The 13,046-nt window shown below is 47.1% G+C and overlaps 1 protein-coding gene across 1 annotated transcript in view; it reads right to left on the bottom strand.

Annotated features, from left to right (window-relative positions):
• LOC132762871 (interleukin-13 receptor subunit alpha-1) overlaps positions 1-13,046 on the bottom strand; it is a 47,961-nt gene that overhangs the window by 23,024 nt on the left and 11,891 nt on the right. Inside the window, exons 2-3 of the mRNA XM_060756081.2 lie at positions 3,247-3,407; positions 1,527-1,665 (exon numbers count right to left, since the gene is read on the bottom strand). Coding sequence (XP_060612064.2) covers positions 1,527-1,665; positions 3,247-3,407 — 300 coding nt within the window. The remainder of the gene's footprint in view (positions 1-1,526; positions 1,666-3,246; positions 3,408-13,046) is intronic.

Below are 13,046 nucleotides of genomic sequence, written 5' to 3'. Positions count from 1 at the left end.
CCCAAGGGTCATCCAGTCCATCCCCCTTAGACAGACAGTTCCTAGAGGTGGATGTGACCCCAAAGGCCATCCAGTTCAACCCTCTTAGGTATAGAAAAATAGATAAGACAGAGAAACAGAAAGTTCCTTGAATTGAACAAGACCTCAAGGGTCATCCAGTCCATCCCCCTTAGATAGACAGACAGATCCTAGAGGTGGAAGAGAGACCACAAAGGCCATTCAGTTCAACCTCCTTAGGTAGGTAGGTAGATAGGTAGGTAGACAGACAGACAGATTATAAATTTGAAAGAGACCCTAAGGATCTTCCAATCCATCCCCCTTAGATAAATAGAGAGACAGATCCTAGAGGTGGAGGAAACCCCAAAGGCCACCCAGTTCAACCTAGAAAGAAAGAAATAGACAGACAGATCCTAGAGTTGAATGAGACCCTAAGGGTCATCCAGTCCATTTCCCTTAGACAGACAGACAGATCCTAGAGGTGGAAGAGACCCCAAAGGCCATCCAGTTCAACCCCCTTACGTAGATAGATAGAGAAAGAACCTAGTCGGAAGAGACCCCAACAGTCATCCAGTCCATCCCCCTTAGATAGACCGACTGACAGTACCTAGAGGTGGAAGAGACCCCGAAGGTCATCCGGTTCAACCCCTTTAGGTAGGTAGATAGAGAAAGAACCTAGTCGGAAGAGACCCCAATGGTCATCCAGTCCATCCCCCTTAGATAGACCAACTGACAGTACCTAGAGGTGGAAGAGACCCCAAAGGCCATCCAGTTCAACCCCCTTAGGTAGATAGATAGAGAAAGAACCTAGTCGGAAGAGACCCCAACGGTCATCCAGTCCACCCCCCTTAGATAGACCGACTGACAGTACCTAGAGGTGGAAGAGACCCCGAAGGTCATCCGGTTCAACTCTCTTAGGTATAGATAGATAGACAGACAGACAGAGAAAGAGAGACAGAAAGTTCCTAGAGTTGAATGAGACCCCAAGGGTCATCCAGCTCATCCCCCTTAGATAGACAGATCATAGAAGTGGAAGAGACCCCAAAACCATCAAATTCAATCCCTTAAGAAAGAAAGAAAGAAGGGAGGAAGGGAGGGAGGAGAGAGAGAGAAAGAGACAGAGAGAGACAGACAGACAGACAGACCCTAGAGTTGGGAGAAACCCCAAGAGCCATTCAGTCCATCCCCCTTTAAAACAGAAAGACAGACAGATGATTGGATCATAGAATCCTAGAGTTGGAAGAGACCCAAGGGTCATCCAGTCCAACCTTCTAGATAGATAGATAGATAGATAGACAGACAGACAGACAGACAGACAGATAAAGAGAGAAATCCTAGAGTTGGAGGAGATCTAATACCTTTGATGGCAGATGATACTGTCAAGGTTACACTTAAGAAGACACCAGAGTTTTCATGTGTTAGGAATGCCGGGTGGTTGTCTAGAGAGGCATTTTGGGAGAAGGCTACAATAGGATAGGTTGATAAAAGTGGCTGCCCAATTTGGACACAAATTGGAAGTAGGAACTCACCAGTTTGTGGAACCGTGATGTTATACCATTCGCCTGCAAACTTATTATTATGGTTGCACGTCGCTCGAGCACCAAATATCAGTTTTTTCTGATTCCCCAGAGGTACCAGCACAGTCCGATTAGGCCGTGGGTCCCATGACTAAGTTTGGAAGAAGAGGAAAACCCATTAGCTGCTGTTCATTTTCCGGTCCCAATTCAAGGTGCAGGTTCTTACCTACAAAGCCCTGAACGGTTTGGGACTCGCATACCTGCTTGACCGCATTTCTGTATATGAACCCACACGATCTCTTCGATCATCCGGAGAGGCCCTGCTCACACTCCCACCTCCTTCGCAGGTGCGATTGATGGGGACGAGGGAGAGGGCCTTCTCGGTGCTGGCCCCCCGACTCTGGAACTCACTTCCCAAGGACATCAGGCTTGCTCCAACATTGGCAGTCTTTAGAAGGAGCCTGAAAACGTAACTGTTCCAGTGTGCCTTCCCGGAATAAGGAAAACATTCCCAGCAATATGTCCTCAGAATACACTTTAACTATTGGATTGGGTTGGACTGCGCTCCCCTCACTTCTTTTCAAACTCTCCTACCAGATATATCCTACCTTGTTCATGCCGAGCGTTTATTTTTTAAATTTTAAACTATTACATTTTATGTCCTTGGGAAGTGTGTTCCAGAGTCGAGGGGCCACCACCGAGAAGGCCCTCTCCCTCGTCCCCACCAATTGTGCCTGCGAGGGAGGCAGGAGCGCGAGCAGGGCCTCTCCAGATGATCGAAGAGATCGTGTGGGTTTGTACACAGAAACAGTGTGGGTTTGTACACAGTAACGGTGCTCCATGCAGTTATGCTGGTCATAAGTTTTTAAAATCCCATCTTACCTGTCCAAACGTATCTCCCCTTACGAACCACTGAGGACTTTAAGATCATCTGGGGAGGCCCTGCTCTCGGTCCCGCCTTCGTCACAAGCACGTTTGGCGGGGACGAGAGACAGGGCTTTCTCAGTGGTGGCCCCTCGGCTATGGAACGCCCTCCCTAGGGAGATCAGATCTGCTCCCTCCCTCTTGACATTAAAACGTGGCTATTCAAGCAAGCGTTTACAAATACAGAGTAGCGAATATAGGAAATCGAATGACCTGACAATGGAATTGGACAATAATTGAGAATAACGAGACGCTGATGATGTTGCTTTTATTGCTTTTGTGTGGCGCAGTGGGTTAAAGCACCGAGCTGCTGAGCTTGTTGATCAAAAGGTCGTAGGTTCGATTCCGGAGAGCGGCGTGAGCTTCCGCTGTCAGCCCTAGCTTCTGCCAACCTAGCAGTTCGAAAACATGCAAATGTGAGTAGATCAATAGGGTAGGTAACGGCGCTCCATGCAGTCATGCCGGCCACGTGACCTTGGACGTGTCTACGGACAACGCTGGCTCTTCGGCTTAGAAATGGAGATGAGCACCACACCCCAGAGTCAGACATGACTGGACTTAATGTCAGGAGACTACCTTTACCTTTTTACCTATTGATCTACTCACATTTGCAAGTTTTTGAACTGCTAGGTTGGCAAGAGCTGGGGCTAACAACAGTAGCTCATACCACTCCCCGGATTTGAACCTGCAACCTTTCGGTCAGCAAGTTCAGCAGCTCAGTGGTTTAACCCACTGCGCCACCAGGGACTCCATCATAAATCGCCATATTTCCATTCCCACCCCGAATCCACAGAGATAGGACGCTTACACCAATGAACCAATTTCCATCATCATCGACATCACTCTCATAGGTTACGGAGCAGGAATAGTTCAAGGGTTGCACAGGAGCCCATGAGACATTCAGCTGACAACTCTCTTGATGGAGCTCATAATGGACATCTGAGAGGCCAGGGAGGACTCTCGCACCTTCTGTGAAAAGGAGACAAGAAAGGGACAGAGAACAAGCATCACGTTCTGTTCTTTTAAAACTTTCTAAACAGAGGGCCAGGTCACAGCCCCTCAAACTATTGGCGGGCCGGATTATAATTCGAAATAAACATGAATGAATTCCTATTCACACTGCACATATCTTATTTATAGTGCAAAAAACATTTAAAAACAATACAATAATTAAAATTAAGAACAGTTTTAACAAATATAAACTTATTAGTATTTCAATGGAAACTGTGGGTTTGCTTTTGGCTGATGAGATAGGATTGTTGTTGTTATTGTGTGCTTTCAAGTAGTTTCATACTTAGGTTGACCCTGAGAGAGGGACGGGTAAATGACCTTGGAGGGCCGCATCCGGCCCCCGGGCCATAGTTGGAGGACCCCTGTTTTAAAGCAATGGTTCCCAACCTGTGGTCCATAGACCACCCGTGGTCCACAAAAACTAAAACATCTCCCTTCAGTTGCGTTGTCCGGAATTGGACACAGTGTGATTTTAGGTGTTTGTAGAAATATGTTTTAACAAGTGTATTTTACAGGCGCAGGTTCGCAACTTGGGTGTGATCCTGGATTCATCGCTGAGCCTGGAGCCCCAGGTCTCGGCGGTGACCAGGGGAGCATTTGCACAGCTTAGGCTCGTGCGCCAGCTGCGCCCGTACCTTGGGAAGTCTGACTTGGCCACGGTAGTCCATGCTCTGGTTACATTATTATTATTATTATTATTATTATTATTATTATTATTAACTTTATTTGTACCCCGCTAGCATCTCCCGAAGGACTCGATGCGGCTTACACAGGCCGAAGCCTCAAATACAATACAATAGAAAACATAACACAACAATAAACAAAGCAAATCAAAACAATTAAGCAAAATAACCACAATGACAATACATCAAGACACTATTAAAACTGGTTCGGCCAGCGCAATGGGGTACAGGGTTAAAAGTGCTGAGATGGCAGGAGGAACGTAAGATTAAAAGTGCGGTGTGCAGCAACAATAGTTGTGCTAAAGTGCATCTAGGACTTGGGATGGGGATTCCTAATCTGCGAAGGCACATCGGAACAGCCAAGTTTTTAGGTTCCTTCTGAAAACTGCCAGAGTAGGGGCCTGACGAAGCTCTTTTGGAAGGGCATTCCAAAGTCGGGGGGCCGCCACAGAGAAGGCCCTGTCCCGTGTCCCCACCAAGCGCGCTTGCGACGTAGGTGGGATCACGAGCAGGGCCTCCCGTTTGGACATCCCGTTTGGACTACTGCAACGCTCTCTACGTGGGGTTGCTCGTGAAGACGGCCCGGAAGCTTCAATTGGTCCAACGTGCGGCAGCCATGATACTAACAGGAGCGGGACGCAGGGAGCATACAACCCCCTTGTTGTACCAGCTCCATTGGCTGCCGATCTGCTACCGGGCCCAATTCAAGGTGCTGGCGTTGGCCTATAAAGCCCTAAACGGTTCCGGCCCAAGATACCTATCCGACCGCAACTCGACCTACGAGCCCACCTATCCGACCGCATCTCGACCTATGAGCCCACCAGGACTTTGAGATCTTCCGGGGAGGCCCTGCTCTTGATCCCGCCTGCCTCACAAGCACGGCTGGCGGGGACAAGAGATAGGGCCTTCTCGGTGGTGGCTCCTCGGCTGTGGAACACTTTTCCCCGCGGACATTAGACTGGCTCCTTCCCTGATGATATTCCGCAGGAAATTAAAGACTTGGTTGTTCAAGAAGGCGTTCGAACAAGAAGTGCAATGATTGGTAATGACTTTAGGAATGGAACAACGGAAAATGATATTGGATTGTGGTTTGGACAATGAGACGACGCTGAATGGTTTTCATAGTAATGATGATGTTTTGTATAATGTTGGATTGTGAATTGTTTTTTATACTGTGTCTTGAAGTTTGTTGTTCCTATGTTGTACACCGCTGTGAGTCGCCCCCGGGCTGAGAACAGCGTTATATAAGCAAAGTAAATATATATATATGTGTGTGTGTGTGTGTGTTATGATTACATGCTTTAGCTATATTGTAATCTGCCTAAAACCATGAAAAGAGATAGGTAAGAAATAATAATAATCATCATCATCATCATCATCATCATCATCATATGTAATAAAATTTGAAAAAAAAAGGTTGCTGGTTTGAAAGTGTTATTTCCTGTTTACTTGTGTAGTACTTTGAAAGTAGTTTTCTACTCCAGAAACTTTGTTTTTGTGGCTGCTACAAACTCAGTTGAATTGCTCGTGACTTGATGAAAGATTCATTGGGAAACTAGAGCAAAATGTGCTATAACAGGATGTCCCTCCAAGAAAAACAAAGTGTTTGCAGTAATCAACTTTTCCATGTTTAACTCCGGAACAAAAATCATGCCGCATAATGTAATTATTGGGTTGTTGTGAGTTTTCTGGGCTGTATGGCCATGGTCCGGAAGCATTCTCTCCTGACGTTGCCATAGATGCAGGCATCCCCAGACCTCACAACCCCTGAGGATGCCTGACATAGATGTAGGTGAAACGTCAGGAGAGAATGCTTCTGGAACATGGCCATACAGCCTGGAAAATTCACAACAACCCAGTGATTCCAGCCATGAAAGCCTTCGACAATACATTTTCAGGAGAGAATGTTTCTGGAACATGGCCATACAGCCTGGAAAACTCACAACAACCCAGTGATTCCGGCCATGAAAGCCTCCGACAATGCATTATTATTATTATTATTATTATTACTATTATCCTTATAAGCTCAGATAGAGAGGTCTGGCACCTCACTAAACTACAACACGGGAGCTCCATAGCATTGAGGCATGGCAGTTCCATGCAGATGAAAGCCAATTGTTGCTTTAAAACAGTGGTTTCCAACCTGGATTGTTGAAGGTTTTTTCAGGCTATATGGCCATGCTCTAGAGGCATTCTCTCCTGACGTTTCGCCTGCATCTATGGCAAGCATCCTCAGAGGTAGTGAGGTCTGTTGGAACTAGGAAAATGGGTTTATATATCTATGAAATGACCAGGGTGGGACCAAGGACTCTTGTCTGCTGGAGCTAGGTGTGAATGTTTCAACTGACCACCTTGATTATCCTGGAAAGAAGTGACAAGTGGAGTGCCGCAGGGTTCCATCCTGGGCCTGGTACTGTTCAACATCTTTATTAATGACTTAGATGAAGGGCTAGAAGGCATGATAATCAAGTTTGCAGACAGGACCAAATTGGGAGGGATAGCCAATACTCCTGAGGAAAGGAGCAGTATTCAAAAGGATCTTGACAGATTAGAGAGATGGGCCAAAACTAACAAAATGAAGTTCAACAGTGACAAATGCAAGATACTCCACTTTGGCAGGAAAAACGAAATGCAAAGAGACAGAATGGGGGACGATGCCTGGCTCGAGAGCAGGATGTGTGAAAAAGATCTTGGAGTCCTCATGGACAGGAAAATGAACATGAGCCAACAATGTGATGTGGCGGCAAAAAAAGCCAATGGGATTTTGGTCTGCATCAATAGGAGCATAGTGTCTAGATCCAGGGAAGTCATGCTACCCCTCTATTCTGCTTTGGTTAGATCACACCTGGAATATTGTGTCCAATTCTGGGCACCACAATTCAAGAGAGATATTGACAAGCTGGAATGTGTCCAGAGGAGGGCGACTAAAATGATCAAGGGTCTGGAGAACAAGCCCTATGAGGAGCGGCTTAAAGAGCTGGGCTTGTTTAGACTGAAGAAGAGAAGGCTGAGAGGAGATATGGTAGCCATGTATAAATATGTGAGAGGAAGACACAGGGAGGAGGGAGCAAGCTTGTTTTCTGCTGCCCTGGAGACTAGGACACGGAACAATGGCTTCAAACTACAAGAGAGGAGATTCCATCTGAACATGAGGAAGAACTTCCTGACTGTGAGAGCCATTCAGCAGTGGAACTCTCTGCTCCGGAGTGGTGTGGCGGCTCCTTCTTTGGAGGCTTAGTGCTAAACAGAGGCTGGATGGCCATCTGTCAGGGGTGCTTTGAATGCAATATTTCTGCTTCTTGGCAGAATGGGGTTGGACTGGATGACCCATGAGGTCTCTTCCAACTCTAGGATTCTATGATGGCCTTTCAGGGGTGCTTTAAATGCAATTTTCCTGCTTCTTGGCAGGGAGTTGGAAGTCTCTTCCAACTCTATGACTCTACACATTGTGATTCGTAGCATAAAGATCAAGAATGACTGATGGTGCATCCAAACTGTAGAATGAATCAGTATGTCATCACTTTAACTTCTGTGACTTAGTGCTATTTGTGTGTGTGTGTGGGTGTGTCAGGAGTGAGTTGGGAAACTGAAAGTCATTTCTGGTGTGAGAGAATTGGCCATCTCCAAGGACATTGCCCAGGGGACATCTGGATGTTTGATGTTTTTCCAATCTTGTGGGAGGCTTCTCTCATGTCCGCACATGGAAAGCCGGAGCTGACAGAGGGAGCTCACCCACACTCTCCCCTGATTCAAACCTGCAACCTGTCGGTCTTCAGTCCTGCCGGCACAAGGGTTTAACCCATTGCGCCACAAGGGGCTCCACACTTAGTGCTATGGAAACCTGGAATTTATAGTTTGGTGAAGAGTCTGGCTTCTTTGGCAGAGAAGACCTCACCAAACGACAATAGTATTGAACAGTGGCGGTTGCAGTGGTGTCAAAACTGCACTGATTCCACGTAGATGCCTCCTGAGATTCTGGAGACCAGGGTTCGACTTGGTCGTGGAAACCCATGATGAGATCTCTGGAGAGCCATGATCTCTCTAAGCCCCGTTATCGAGTCGACATAAATTCGGAAGCATGTCGACGGCAACACAAAAAAGCCTAAGGGCTGCTGCTCTCTCCAAAATTCCCATTTTATTTTAAAAGCCCTACACAAAAGAAACAAACATCTCTCTACAGGAAGGAAGCCAAGATTAGTCATAAGAGTAAGAACCAGAAAGCTTGGTGCAGTGGTTCTCAACCTGGGGGTTGCAACCCCCTGGGGGGTCGTTTGGCCATTTCGGAGGGGTCGCGAGGCCGCCTCCTTAGGGATTGTGGCGCAGCTGGCTGAGTGTCAGCTGCATTAAGATCACTCTGACCAAAGTTCATGAGTTCGAGCCAGCCTGGGTTGGAGTGGGTTTCCAACCAATTGTGTGTAGCCTGCTGTCGACCTTTGCAACCCGAAAGACAGTTGCATCTGTCAAGTAGGAAAATTAGGTACCACCTTAAAGTGTGGGGAGGCTAAATTAACTGACTTATGAGGCCATAAAGAAGACTCCAGCAAAGCATTCCAGCGGGGAAGCATGCGAGGAATGCGGAAGTGCTTCATCAGCATCGCAGATGGATGGTGAAAGCGACAGCTCCCCTTGCAGCCAGAAAAAGTTAAATATAGCCTCTGTGTATGTCTGTATATGTTTGTATGTCAAAGATTGGCATTGAATGTTTGCCATATATGTGTACACTGTAATCCGCCCTGAGTCCCCTGCGGGGTGAGAAGGGCGGACTATAAAAGCTGCAAATAAATAAATAAATAAATAAATAGGCCCCGCCCACAAGGCTGCAAGGCAGCCGAGGGCTCCTTCGCACGAGCCCCCTCTCGGCTCCCTCGCGGTCTCGCCGGCTGGTGAGACCGCAACTCCCAAATGTCAGGGTCTATTTTCCCCAAAGTCCACCAATGTTCAATTTTGGGCATATTGAGTATTCATGCCACGTTTGGTCCAGATCCATAGTTGTTTGGGTTCACAATGTTCTCCAGATGTAGGTGAACTACAACTCTCTTAAATCACTGTCAATTCCTCCCAAGCCCCTCCAGTATTTTTTGTTTGACATGAGAGTTCTCAGTGGTCTGTGCAAGTTGGTTGAAGGTACTGCAAATCCTTTGAGATGCAAAGCTTTGAGATGGTTGAACAGAAGCTCTCCAAAGCTCTAGGTGCTCTTACTGCCTACTACAGGGAAAACTAGCTGATCCCTAATCCATCTAAAACACAGACATGTGGTTTTCATCTCAAGAACAGACAAGCATCCTGAGCTCTGAGGATCGCCTGGGAAGGAATCCCACTGGAGCATTGCAGCGCACCCAGATACCTGGGAGTCACTCTGTACCGTGCCCTGACCTACAAGAAGCACTGCCTGAATATCAAGCAAAAAGTGGGTGCTAGAAACAATATCATATGAAATATTACTGGCACAACCTGGGGATCTCAACCAGACACACTGAAGACATCCGCCCTTGCACTATGCTACTCTGCTGTTGAGTATGCACGCCCAGTGTGGAACACATCTCACCACACTAAAACAGTGGATGTGGCTCTTAATGAGACATGCCGCATTACCACGGGGTGTCTGCGCCCTACATCACTGGAGAAATTACACTGCTTAGCCGTTATTGCACCACCAGACATCCGCTGGGAAGTAGCAGCCAATATTGACCAAGGCAGAGACATCTCCAGCTCATCCCTTGTTTGGGCATCAGCCAGCATGTCAATGACTTAAATCAAGAAATAGTTTTCTAAGATCTACAGAGACACTTGCTGGAACACCTCAGTAAGCAAGAGTTCAAAAGTGGCAGGCTCAAACCACTTAGAGTGCCTCTGGTGTTGCTGCTAGAAGGTCCTCCATTGTGCATGTAGCAGGACTCAGGTTGCTTTGCAGCAGGTGGTCAATGGTTGGCTCTTCTCCACACTCGCATGTCAAGGATTCCACTTTGTAGCCCCATTTCTGAAGGTTGGCTCTGCATCTCGTGGTGCCAGAGCACAGTCTGTTCAGCGCCTTCCAAGTCGCCCAGTCTTCTGTGTCCCCAGGGGGGAGTCTCTCATTGGGTATCAGTCATTGATTGAGGCTCTGGGTTTGAGCCTGCCACTTTTGGACTCTTGCTTGCTGAGGTGTTCCAGCGAGTGTCTCTGTAGATCTTAGAAAACTATTTCTTGATTTAAGTCGTTGAAGTGCCGGCTGATGCCCAAACAAGGGATGAGCTGGAGATGTCACTGCCTTGGTCCTTTTACTATTGGTTGCTACTTCCCGGCGGATGTCAGGTAGTGCAATACCGGCTAAGCAGTGTAATTTCTCCAGTGGTGTACGGCGCAGACATCCTGTGATAATGCGGCATGTCCAATTAAGAGCCACATCCACTGTTTTACTGTGGTGAGATGTGTTCCACACTGGGCATGCATATTCAGCAGCAGAGTAGCATAGCACAAGGGCGGATGTCTTCACTGTGTCTGGTTGTGATCCCCAGGTTGTGCCAGTAAGCTTTCGTATGATATTGTTTCTAGCACCCACTTTTTGCTTTATATTCAGGCAGTGCTTCTTGTAGGTCAGGGCACGATCCAGAGTGACTCCCAGGTATTTGGGTGCGCTGCAATGCTCCAGTGGGAGGGGTCACGGTGTTAGAAAGGTTCTTGGTGGAAGGGAGGAAGGCATTTGAGGAGGGGACCCTCCTTTGGCACCGATAAAGCAAGCAGAAGCGTTGAAAGGTTGGACTGGATGGCTTTCAGCAGTCTCTTCTGACGCTAGGATTCTAACGTGATATGCCTTCAAGGTGTTGCCAAACAATGGTGACCTGATTAAAGGGTTTTCTTGGAAAGCTGTGTCCATGTTTGCCTTCCTCTGGGTCTATGGCCAAGCGAGGATTCACACTCTGAACCTTGGCCTCATAGTTCAACGTACCACAACAATCTGACTCGTAGACGGGCCTCTTCTGGGAAGGCAGGGCTTTCAAAGCCAGGGAATGCTCTCTCCTTCCAAGATCGAGAAAGGAAGGGGAGGAGGACAACTGATGATGACTCAGAGGCCCTTTCGGAGGCGAAGAGTGACTCACGGCTGGAACTTATGTGTTTATGTGACATTTTAAACACAAAACACCAAGAAAAGGGTTTGGAATTGGCAGCCTTGTTTTGTAGCTCCCATAGATTTCCTTCCGAATCCAGCTCAGATCAAGGCTGGTTTGGAGACCGAAGCCGAATCTACACTGCCATATAATGCAATTTGAACTCCACGACACTAGGTAACCTATCATTGAATCATGGCAATTACATTAGAGATGACATCCTTCAATTAGGAGCTCCAGGTGTTCCTAAAAAAGCTTCCTATTTTGTTTTGGCTCAGCACTAAGATTACCATATGACGCAAATTGAATGCACACCCTAATTTTGGTGAGGTAAGCTATTTAACCGCAGCAGACTGAAAGTCAAAACTAAGGTCACAACAACATCTGTTATAGAACTCCAATATGCCGATGATAATGTAGTCTGTGCATATTCAGAAGAACTACAAGCCACTCTAAACACCTTCACAGAAGCATTCACAGGGGTGGCTCAACCCATTACGCAAAGTAAGCATTTGCAGTATAGTTGATTTTGACCAGGGGCGCTCTTGAGGCACTCTTGGGGGAAAATAGACCTTGACATATGCGAGTTGTAGTTACTGGGATGTATAAAGGTAGTCCCCTGACACTAAGTCCAGTCATGTCTGACTCTGGGGGGTGTTGCTCATCTCCATTTCTAAGCCGAAGAGCCAGCGTTGTCCGTAGACACCTCCAAGGTCATGTGGCCGGCATGACTGCATGGAGCGCCATTACCTTCCCGCCGAAGCGGTACCTATTGATCTACTCACATTTGCATGTTTTCGAACTGTTAGGTTGGCAGAAGCTAGGGCTGACAGCGGAAGCTCACGCCGCTCTCCGGAATCGAACCTGCGACTTTTCGATCAACAAGCTCAGCAGCTCATTGCTTTAACCCACTGTGCCACCGGGGGCTCCATACTGGGATATATAGTTCACCTAAAACAGTGGTTCTCAACCTTCCTAACGCCGCGACCCCTTTATATAGTTCCTCATGTTGTGATGACCCCCAACCCTAAAATTATTTTCGTTGCTACTTCATAACTGGAATTTTGCTACTGTTATGAATCGTCATGTAAATATCCGATAGGCAGGATGTATTTTCATTCTCTGGACCTTGGGAGTTGTAGTTGCTGGGATTTATAGTTCACCTACAATCAAAGAACATTCCGAACTCCACCAGAGATGGAATTGACCCAAACTTGGCACACAGAATGCCCATGACCAGCAAAAAAAAATAATGAAAGGGTTTGGTGAGCATTGGCCTTGAGTTTGGGAGTTGTAGTTCACCTATCTCCAGAAAGCACTGTGGACTCAAACAATGATAGATCTGGACTAAACTTGGCATGAATACTCAATATGCCCAAATGTAAACACTGTTGGGAGTTTGGGGAAAATAGACCTTGACATTTGGGAGTTGTAATTGCTGGGATGTATAGTTCACCTACAATCAGTGAGCATTCTGAACCCCACCAACGACATAATTGGGCCAGACTTCCCACACAGAACTCCCATGACCAGCAGAAAATACTGATCCCGATGGTCTTTGGCGACCCCTCCAACACCCCATCGCGGCCCCCCCAGGGGTCCCGACCCCCAGGTTGAGAAACACTGACCTAAAATCAGAGCATTCTGAACTCCACCAATGATGGAATTGAACCAAATATGGCACACAGAACTCCCATGACGAACAGAAAATATATATCAGTGATTTGTTGAGGGGGGGGGGGAGGGGAATACTGTTTGCTTACCATTGAAAATTACCTAGGGCCACCTCTGAGCATACGAGACATTTGTCCTCTCATTGAACATTGAGA

The sequence above is a fragment of the Anolis sagrei genome, chromosome 10, assembly GCF_037176765.1.
Source record: "Anolis sagrei isolate rAnoSag1 chromosome 10, rAnoSag1.mat, whole genome shotgun sequence".
NCBI classification, from domain to species: Eukaryota; Metazoa; Chordata; class Lepidosauria; order Squamata; family Dactyloidae; genus Anolis; species Anolis sagrei.
The sequence above is the reverse complement of the archived record's forward strand: the minus strand, read 5'-3'. Positions and strand labels throughout refer to the sequence as shown.